The 11,001-nt window shown below is 50.0% G+C and overlaps 1 protein-coding gene across 1 annotated transcript; it reads right to left on the reverse strand.

Annotated features, from left to right (window-relative positions):
* Nucleotides 1-6,357: 6,357 nt before the first annotated feature.
* Nucleotides 6,358-8,131, reverse strand: Hoxb13 (homeobox B13). The gene is made up of 2 exons (XM_052194106.1): nucleotides 7,528-8,131; nucleotides 6,358-6,614 (listed from the first exon to the last, which is right to left on the reverse strand). Exons 1-2 carry the CDS (start codon nucleotides 8,129-8,131, stop codon nucleotides 6,358-6,360), a joined length of 861 nt encoding a protein of 286 aa, XP_052050066.1.
* Nucleotides 8,132-11,001: the final 2,870 nt, after the last annotated feature.

Genomic DNA, 11,001 nt, shown 5'->3' on the forward strand with positions numbered 1-11,001 from the left:
GAGAGGGAAGTTCACACTAGTTTCTCCCTAGGTACCTGTAGTTTCCTACTTCCTCTCCTGGCTTTTCCACGTGTATTTCCTCTAGTTTCCAACATTCTGAGCATCTTTCCAAGTCCTCCTGGAACAGAAACCTCCCCAGATGCCAGCGTGTGTGCCTCGCTCCTGTTTCTCCATTTGTCCTGACTGTAATACTTTGTAAATATGTCCCTCCACCTCACAATACAAAAAACACAGAATGTAGTCCTCAGCGAGGGGAGGTGGGGAGGGGGATTGCTGGCCTAAGAGCTGACAGGGACGGGTCTCCTCTCCTGATTTCCACCCCCAGCGGAAGCTTTGCGTGCACTAGGTACTTGAAATGAAAACTTAGTTGAGCTAAATGGTCACATGCATTTAACCCCATTTTCACACTCTAGACAAATCTATCCCCAGTGAGGCAAGGGCTAGGGAGTTTATAAAGCACCTACCCTCTGTGATCTGGAATAGAGAGTTCCAGAAGGAAGTCACTACCTAGGGAGAAGTTGGTTAGGGGGATAGGAAAGAGACTGGGCTTTCTGTTGTGTAAGCTGGTAAAGACTTGGAGCTTAGGAGTTAAGAGAAGTTCGGGACACAAATAAAGTGGCTGGCATCATTGTCTGTGCATTTCTTTATAAAGCGTCACTCTGTAATGAGTTTCAGGGTTGGGGGCAATAGCTCTGAGGGACATTAGAAAAGGTACCAGTTTGTGGGGAGTTGGCTATCTGCTAAGTGTCTGCAGCCGAACTTGCCCACCCAAACTTCAAGTTGGCAAGTTAGGGCTCTCAAGAGGTGACCTGTCCCAAGATGCTTCATGATGCTTCGGTACAGAAAGGATTCAACACTTGAGAAACGCACGGCTGTGATGGGACCCCTTCCAGGGAACTTCGGAGAAGGCATTGAGGAGAAGAAGAAAGCCAGAGGCCTGAGGGGAGCTGCCGCACTCTGTTCTTGCTCCGTGTTAACATCCAGGCGGTTAGTAAATCATTATCCTTGTTGGTTCTTGTCTAGCCTTCGACACAGGTACAAAACGTTTTAAATAAAAAACGATGACATTAACAATATTTATTATTTTTTCTTGCCAAGATTCCCTCTGGTCAAAGACGGACTTAAAGCCACACGCCTGGGGTTACTAACTGTACCAGCAAGCCTCTCCCTAGCCCAAACTGAGAATACCCCGCATACTCCGAAGCATTTTTCTTTGTCACTTTTGGCCCAAGTGACTATCTCTTCAAAGGCCATCAAGATGTCCCCTGACAGGTTGCCTCTGAAAGAACCTTTGAGGCCTTTCCTCTTGTCCCAGAGACTTCTAGTGTCCCCCAATTCTTGAGCAACATTCCTGCAAGGCTTCTAGCGGCAGATCCCAAGTTGATACGAAAGAAACGCTGGGTTACAGAAATCTGTATATGTTCGTTTACAGTTTTACAGAGAAACTCTTGCAAGCAGTAAAACAAACAAACAAAGGATGAATAACACTCTAGATCAGTCTGCAAAGATGGAGATGGGGAGCCAGTTGCTTCTAGACCCTGAATTCTTCAAGCGTCTGCCCAAAGATTTCAGCCTCCTATGGGGGATTCCCACACTAGCTAGAAGAGGAACCCAAGAAACCGCTGCTCTGGGTCCCCTGATCCTTGCAAACTCTGGGGTGAGGCAGAATCCCTGCACAATCAGTGGCCCACAACTTCTGAGCCGCGAGGCTGGAGAGAAGGTTGGAGACCGACCACTCTGCCTGTAGATCCAGGCCTGGGGTTATTTTGCGGAGCGGCTCCCAGCAGCTCTCTGGGTAGATCTGACGGTAAATGCAACCACCAGCCCCGACTTTGCCTCCTCTGACAGGGTCAGAGATGTGCGCCCTTCCTTTCTATCCACCCCTCATACCCTCCCCCATAAAGCATTTAGCATTTAGTAGAGTGGGGGTGGGGAGACTGGAGACCACCAGCCTGTATCTTCAAGTTCAATGGTAAAGTCCCCGACCCCGACAGACTGGGCGCCCGCAGTTGTTGCTTTCCTCTTCCCATAATTCTGGGGGCTACCGCATTCTTTTGCTGCCCGTCCCGTTTCAGGGGCAATTTAGGGGAGGCTAAGGGTAATGGTGGCATTCTTCCTTTCATGGTCTCCGACGACTCCGTGCCCTTCCCCCACTCCCCATAACTAGTAGTGCTGAGAGGAAGGCAGGCTGGCATCTGTTCCCCCATTGGATGTTTTAAATCTCTCTTCCAGCCTAGACCAGAGCCGGGAGGTGGGAAGGTACCCCTTGCTTGGGCAGAAGGAGGTGGGGGGCACCTGGGTTTTCCCTTCGTCTGCCCGGAGAGAGAATGTTCAGGTGGGTGAGCTTGTGGTTTAAATGTTTTTCAAAAACAACTGAAACCTCTCCCTTTCCACCGCAGCCGCCTGGGCGCTTTATAGAAGTCGACCTTAACGAGTTCATTTATTTAATTCGCGATAGTACTAGCTCTGGGGTTTCTATTAGATGGAGCTGGGATAGGGATGGGGCGCGGTTCCCCCTCCCCACCGCCCCTAAAGAAACCTAATTAAAGTGCAGCGCTTAGAACCTTAAATGAAGGGGAGGTGGGGAGCTGGGAACCCGCTCTGCGTTGGGGGAGGGGAACCGGCAACCCTTCCGAGATGAAGGGGAAGCCGGCAAGCTAGAGCTACCTTTGAGCAATCCCCAGTAGTAGACTGTTCAGGAGAAATAAAATAAATTTTCATTCCGCTGCAAACCTACCAGCGTTCTCCTACCTCCCCAACCCCCGGAAGTGTTTGCCAGCAGGAGTAAAAGGCCAAAAGGCCGGAACTTGAAAGCTTGTGTGTGTGTGTGGGGGGGGGGGTCACCCTTGCTTTGCCGTGGCTGAGACCTAGATTCAAAAGAGCTTCCGGAAATCCTGTCTTACACACTTGCCACAATCCATTCATTGGACCTCTAGATGCCTAATATAGTCCACCGGCTTAGTCTTTAATAGTGATATTGGTACTGGGGACCGTGTAGACAGAAAAGGTACATTTGAATCCAATTCCGTTACTGGCTAAAACTCTGAGCTGGAGGAACTGATAGGAGTCGGAGGGAAGGGAAGAATATACAGAACGGCTCAGAAAAGTTATACCTTATTAATGAAAAAGCTCCCAAATTATTTTCCGGGATAGATGTGTGTCCTAGGAATTGTTTATCCTTTGATAGTATTGTCTGAAGTTGTGGTTACAGATTTTCCTCGGTTGTTTTAAGAAAGAAAAGAAAGAAAGAGTGAGTTTCAGGTATCTCTTACTGAAAAGGAAATCGTAGCAGGTAAGTCGGAGTAGACACGGGCATTTTTGTTGTGTTTTACACATACAGAAGTGTGCAGTGTCGAGGTGGTCGGGTGGCGGGGAATAATTCGCTTCGCAAAATGCGTTTGGAAAAAGAGCTCCCTAAAATGGTTTGATACAGAATGAAATTTAAAAAAAAAAAAAAAAAAAAAAAAAAAAAAACCTTGCTTCGTTTAGTTCCCATACAAATAAGAAGGAAAAAAAAAGTAGAAACCCCGCCGCGAATAGTTCTGCTTGGGCAGATTATTTGATTATTCCGTGGAACCAAGAGACGCACAGAGGGCAGCCGCGGCCTTGCTTGCCAGTCCTTACTGCTTGGTTCGTCTTTGCCCCTCCTGCCCTCCTCCAGGGCTTATCCGAGGCTAGACTGATACATCTGCTAGAATTCCAGGCGACTTCGAGTCCTGGAGCTTTCAGATTCCCAGAACCTTCGGAACCTGAAGGCTCGGTTCGGAGGTCCCAGGCTGTTGCAAGCCGGAAGCTGGGGTGTGGAGAGAGGGCAGAAATAGACGGAAGCCTTGGGCGGAGGGCTGGTTTCCTGAAACGGCAAATGTCTACCGGAAGGGGGAGCCCTTGTCTTCTCAATAGTTCAAAATGTTGCTGGCAGAATAAATTTCTTAAGACACCCAAATCTTTTGTCTGTTTTGAAATTAGTACCAACGAAAAGTAGAGGAGCCCTGGGACGTTAAGCCCTTTAGAGCAGAATGGTAAATTTAGAGCCTGGGAGTCCAGAACGTTCATCTGCCCAGGCCTCTCTCTACTTGGGCCATCTCCTTATTGAGATGACACATTCAATCTTGTGGCTTTCCCCCTTGCCTAAGTGGGGACCACACTCCACAGTGTACCCACTCACTTACCTCACAGGCTTCCCACATTCCTAACTACACTGAGGCCTCACACAATAGTCAGGTCTGATATGCTAGGGACAAAAGAGTAAAAACCTCTAATTTCAAAAGTGGCTTGGGGTGAGGAATATAGAAAGCAGAGATGGACCTCCGAAGCGGGGCTCAAGGACCGTGGAGGTTTGGAGGCTTAGGCTGGACCACAGGTCCAGAAATTTCCAAGCACATCGGGTCTCTGTCTGAATCTCTGACTGGGTCTCTGAGGGGCACACACATTTTGCTGCCCAGGAAGTGGAGGTGGTCTCCCTCTCCTTTCTTTTCCCCAGACTTGGCTTTTTAAATTAACAGTAATAAGACATGGTTTCATGCATAACTCAGATTGGCCTGGGCTTCGTAGTGTAGCCCCGCTCACCTCAACTTAAACTTGCTGCAATTCTCCTGCCTCAGCATCCCAAGACTGAACTTAGAGGCATGCATCACCACACCTAATTCCTGGCTCCTCTTTGGTAAACATCTAGAAGCATATGTGTAGCTCCTCCCTGCCCCACACTCGTTCTTTCCTGGGAGAGGAGCCAGCCCAAGGCTTAGAATGACTGATGTAACCTTGCTGGCTCTGCTGAACAGGGTCCTCTGGTTCTACCCACAGTGGATCCAAGTACACCAGACAATGAGACCCTCCAAGTCCCCCGGTGCACTTCTGCAAACAGCCACTCTCCTCTGAGTTTTCCAGGATTTTGTATTATGTCCCGGCTTGTGAGGAAGAAGAGAAAAATGTTGGTGCCACTGGGTGCCTTTGATTCGGGAACCCAGACAGTGAAAGGGTAAGAAGTCTGAGGCTACTTGGCACTGGGTGCCAGGAATCCTCCAGCCCAACCCTGGCTCTTCACTTTTTCCAGTTGCTGTCATTTACATAAAAAATACAATAATAACAGTAAAAAAGACATCCTCTTCTCCTAGGCCTCAAGGAGAGAAGTTCCTTCGGTGTTAAAGAAAGGTGGCACCGGGTGGTGGTGGTGGCGGCGCATGCCTGTAATCCCAGCACTCTGGGAGGCAGAGGCAGGCGGATTTCTGAGTTCAAGGCCAGCCTGGTCTACAGAGTGAGTTCCAGGACAGCCAGGGCTCTACAGAGAAACCCTGTCTCGAAAAAACAAAAAATAAAAACAAAAAAACACAAATAAAGAAAGGTGGCCAGGAAAAATAATGGGAAGCAAAGGGGCCATTTTTCCCCCAAACTCTAGTGTGTTTTCAAAACCCCAAGGATAGGGTGCGGTCTCCTGTAACCACTGGGCCTGGAAGGAGTCCTAACAAGGCCACACGTAACTACTGCACGTGGCTCCTAAATACCCAACAAACCCTAACCCAATTGAGTCAGAACAACCAGAATCGCTCAAGTCAAGTTGATAATTTGTCAAGAGAAGCAGAAGTGGAGTTTGAGAAAGTGCCCAAGTAATTGTCTTGCCAAGTCAGTAAGTCCTTCCTTGGTGTTCACTTCCTGGTAGATTCTGACCCAATCATGCCACTGGTTTCATTTCACTATAAAAATCTCAGCATTTGGGAGGGGGCTTCCCACTGTGTGTATATAGCACAGGAAGTTGTCCGGGAGGAGGGACACCATAGGAGAAGGTGAGCAGGGAGGAAGAGAAGCACCCATAACATGGTCTGTCCTGCCCTCATCTCAGAAAAAGGTCAAGTGGATATGGGCACCTTAGAAGGATGAATCTACCTTTGTTCCCCCCACTCCGTTCTCTTCCCCCTCGATGACTAGAAGAGGGGGGGTACACTGGGAATACACAGAAAGGGATCTGAGAAGAGACTGTCCTACAAGAAAATCGTCTTCCAAATTTATTCACAATCAGCTCAACTCATGAAAGCGATTTCTAAGCGCTCAACAGAGCTCTAGATAGAAAATACGAGGCTAATTATCATGACAACTAGTACTGGTTATGAGAATTATCACCACTGTCGGGATGAATGATTATGACTGATACAGGTTCTTTGGAACCATGATGGAGGGGACTGTAATTTCAGGCCTCCGGCTCCTGGCACATGCAGGATAGCCCCCAAGGAACAGTCCAGAACTCAGTAGCCTTCAAAAGATGTCATCTCTTGGGGTCCCTCAGCTGAGTCCTCTGCCAGTTCTGGCCCTGGCAGGCTCCCGATTCTCCAGGGCAAGCCCTCTTCCCCTGCCCATCCCCTCTGGTGCTCACGGGGTAGTGCTGGTCTTGACCTTGGCAAGAACCTTCTTTTCCTTGACCCGGCGGTTCTGAAACCAGATGGTAATCTGGCGTTCGGAGAGGCTGGTGGCTGCCGAGATCTTACGCCTCTTGTCCTTGGTGATAAACTTGTTGGCCGCATACTCCCGCTCCAGCTCCCGCAACTGTCCCTTGCTATAGGGAATGCGTTTTTTGCGACCCCGGCGGAAGGCACAGCCGTCGGGAGGAGGGTGCTGGACGCTGGGCTCTGTGTGGTGGAAAAAGAGAGCAAAGGAAAGGTATCTCAGTCCCCACTCTGGTGCAGAACCAAGCGCAGACCCAGGCCCTGCAAACCTACGTCATCCTGCAGGCTCTTCCTGATCGTCCTATGTGTGGGCCCGGCTCCCTCAAAGCACGCAGATCTGCCCGATTCTCTGGATTCTCTGACGGCCACTCACTCAGCCTCTGCTCCTGCTGGCCACCCCCACCATCACTGACCTCACATCAGGAGTCTGCAAACACACCCACCATGTCAGGTTTTTGTCCACAATCACACAATCCACTTTCACATGCATGTTCAGACTCAGCCACTCCTCCAAATTGGCAAATTATGTACATGAGAAAACAGGGTTATATTCCCCATACACACACACACACACAATCACGCGCGCGTGAACACACCCTTCAATACACCCTCAGTCAAAGACCTAAATTTTCCTTTTGAAATTGATCTAAAAAAGGAAGGGGTTGTATTCTCGAGGAAACCCCCAATATCTCGGATCCCACCCCTCAATGCAACTCTCAAAACCACTGGATTATGTCATTTGGCCTTTGGGCAGAATTAGCCTTGGACTGTGCTGGGTAGGGACACTTTGGCCCCAATCAACAGCAGAGAGCCAAGGTTCTCCCGACATATTGAAAGGCTGGTCCCAGAGCCGCCTGGAGAAGGCAGGAAAGCTGGCTACCCTCAAGTTTCTGCTAGCACCCCAGCTGGGGCCCCTTATTCTGCCCCCTGGGGCCTCCAATAGGGCCCTCTAGTTGCCTGGACCCGCCATCAAAGTCCTAGTAAGTAACCAAGGAAGCCCAGGCTCCTCCTCATCAGCCCCAAGTCTCTCTTCCTCCTTCCAAGCAAGTGCCAGCGTAGCCCATGCTGAGCCAAGGGGAGACAGAGGAGAAGTTACCTGCAAATGCCGCTTTCCAGAATGGACCTGGTGGGTTCTGTTCACCTTGGCAACACATCTGGCTGTTCCAGCCACCGGCCAGGGCCCAAGGCTGGTAACTGTCCACAGGAAGCAGAGGGTCGTGGCGAGGCTCCCCCGGGGCTCCCAGGGTCTGCACCACACTCACATCCAGGTAACTGGCCATTGGCTGGTAAGGTCCCGGGTAGCCCGGATAGAAGGCAAACTCGGTGGGACGGCTGGGATACTCCTCCCCAGGTGCAGGAGTTTCGGAAGGGTAGGAAGCCAGGGTGGCCGTCTGGGCACAGGGTTTCAGTGAGCTCCTGGACACTCGGCAAGAGTAGTACCCGCCTCCAAAGTAGCCATAAGGCACAGGAGCTGGAGATGCCCCCTGGGGCACCCCAGGACAAGGGTGGCACTGCTTTGGTGGTTCTGCAGAGCCTGGCAGATCCAAGGTGCCATAGTTGACAGTGGGCATCAGCGTCGGAGCTGCGGGGTGGCTAGCCAGTGGGGAGGAGTGGGCGACTAGATTCCGACCCCCTCCGGCTCCCAGCAAGCCTTCGATATCCTTGGCCCCGTCCAAGGTGGCATAATTGCCCGGCTCCATGGGGCCAATGATCGGCTCATGGGGAGCCGAGGGTGGGGGTTCTAGGGGGCAGCAAGCTCTCTCTCCCCACCCAGGCCCAGGGAATCCTTAAGCGTTTTAAATCGCTCCCAGCTCGCTCGGCGCCTGCATTCGCCTGGCTGGGCCGTCTTGACGCAAGAGACGCAAGAGCCTGGGCACGAGCGCTGATTGGCTGTGGCCCGGGGGAGAGAGGCTCATAAAATCCACCCGCAGAAATTGCAGGGGGAGAAGGGACGGGGAACCCGGCTCCGCCTCCTCTCTTCTCTTTTCTCTCTCACTGCCTGTCTCTGTCTCTTTTTGTATGTGCGTCTCTGTCTGTCTTTCTCTCTGTGTGTACTGTGTCTCTGTCTTTGTCTATATGTCTCTCTCTGTGTGTCTCTGCTTCTGCCTGCTGTCTCTGGTCTCTGTCTCTGCCTTCTCTCTCTCTCTCTCTCTCTCTCTCTCTCTCTCTCTCTCTCTCTCTCTCTCTCTCTCTCTGCCTGGCTCTCTGTCTCCTGCTTCTGCGCTTTGGCAGGTTTAACGAGAGAATAAAAAGAGCTCTCCCAATAAAGTGTCCATCTCCTGGGGATGAGGGGAGTCGGGGGAAGGGCTGGGAGGCCACTTCGGGCTGCCTCAAAGGAGAACCCGGGAATGCTTCTGAGATGGGAATGAGAACTGTAGGCATCAGGGAGCTCTTTGCTTGGCATCTGGATACTAGCAACCCTAGCTCATCGTAGATACCCTTCCTGTCCCAAATACACTGCGCCCAGGGAGGTGCCTTCGAGGTCTGTCCCCCAAGGACCCTGCCTAGTCACAACACTGAAAGCCAAGGAGGCCCCAGTGGGGTGAGGCGGAGCCAAGGGGCGGGGGACTCGAAGGAGCGCTGAAAACGTGCAGTGCTTGGCCCAGGGAACGCAATGTCCGGACCTGAAAGGGAAATGGAGCCTCTCTATGTCTGGGAAGGGGGTCTGGATTCCCGTTTAAGGGTGGAGAAAGAGGCCAAGAGACACAGGCACACGGGGGGGGGGGGGGCTTTACTTGAAGGAATAGAGTCCGTGTGGAAAAGAGGAAGGGGGTAGGGAGAGAGGGAAAAGGAGAGAGGGAGAGAGGGGGGAGAGGGAGAGATTGACATTGACACATCACAAATGGGAAAGGGGGGGTCAAGATTGTATCCCTTTTTCTGTAATCTGCAGTCTGGGGAAGCTAAGGCTGGTTTAGTGGCCATGAATCACCTGTGGGAATCCTGGGTCCCAAGAATGCACAACCTTGGTCTGTGTGGGACTTTTATGCTCTTTGGTGCTGCACTATGGGCCAGAAAGTCCAGGAAACCGACCCTGGCCCCACCACACTTCCACACAATTGAGGGACTAGAAAGCTTTGGACCCCCTAGCTACCTCCTGCTGGCTTTAAATTTCCTTGGAAGTTAAAGAAGAGGAGGGAGAGTGAAGAGCCCCGACCACTGGAATTGTCCAGGCCCTCAGTTGGGCCATATTGTGCTGTAGATTTAAATGGCTTGTTTCACAAATCTGTCTTAAAGGGTTTTATTTTTCCTATATCCCTTCCATGTGAAATCTTCTTGTTTTCTAGTTTTCTAAAACTCTCAGCTTTCCCTTCATCCCTGCAGAAAATTTGAACTTTTCTATTCTACACTGAGGGTTTGGTTGTAATAAAGAACAGAACACCTTGGGCTTTGAGTGGGTTCAGACAAAGCCTGAACTTGAACTTGAATCATTTTGTGGGAAAGGGCCCATGAAAGCCAGAATTGAGGCCTGTAGTAAACTGCGTATCACCCTAACAAACATTGTTAATAATTGACACTAAGCACAAACATCTCCACCGATTTTTATCACATTTGAAAATATGGAAAGAAAGGAAAAAAAAAAAGAGGAAGGTGTCTCTTCACTGCTTCCCAGAGCCCCATCCAGGTTGTTGTTTACTCGATCAGGATCAGGAAGGGCAGAAATACCAGGATTTCCCCCTAAAGACGTAGAACTTTTCAGTTCTTGGCGTTTGGTAGACAGAGACACCTATATGCTGGGATGTAGAGCTGTGGTGGCATTCACTTTTGATTCCAGCACCAGGGAGGCAGAGGAAGGACTTTTGAGACCTAGCCTGCTCTACAGAAAGAGTTTCAGGACAGCCAGGGCTACACGGAGAAATCCTGTCCTTGGTGGGGAGGAAAGCTGTGTGTAATTTTATTTATGCTGATACAGCATGAGTGGCTTTAAAATGTTTTTAATCAAAATCATTTGACAAAACAACACTTCTGGGCATAAAGGAAAATGTATATCCATCATGGGGTATGTTCTAGTACGTTCTCCTGTAGCTCACTGAAACTGCATTGATACCCAGAAGATTTGCATGGGTCCTGGGATACATGCAAATTCTCACAGTATTTTATGCCACAGACTGGCCTCAAACTCCCTTTGTAGCTGAAGATTTCACTGAAATTCTGATCCTCCTGCATCCCCCTCCCAAGTGCTGCTGGAATGAAAGAAACAAACTCCAGTCTTGTCTTCTCTTGTCTTGTCTTTTCTTTTTCCCTCTCAGTACTCAGAATTGAACCCAGAGCATCACACATGTCAGATAAGTGGTCTACAAATGAACTATGTCCCCACTGGTCCCCACTTATAGAAAGAAAAAAAAAGTAATCGTGGTGTCATATACTAGGTCTACCGAAGCGAAGCGTTATCCATAGACGTTCAAAACTGGAAGCAAGTCAGATTCTAGCGAGAGTGAGATAGGCAGAGAAATCAAGCTGGAATTAAACATCGCGATTAAAACCCAGCAAACCACTGCTAAATTCTACCTGAATGAGTTATCCTTATCTGCTGGTGAAAGAAGCCAGGTATAAAAGACTATGTCTGTATGAT

Source organism: Apodemus sylvaticus, chromosome 10 (genome assembly GCF_947179515.1).
Source record: "Apodemus sylvaticus chromosome 10, mApoSyl1.1, whole genome shotgun sequence".
NCBI lineage: Eukaryota > Metazoa > Chordata > Mammalia > Rodentia > Muridae > Apodemus > Apodemus sylvaticus.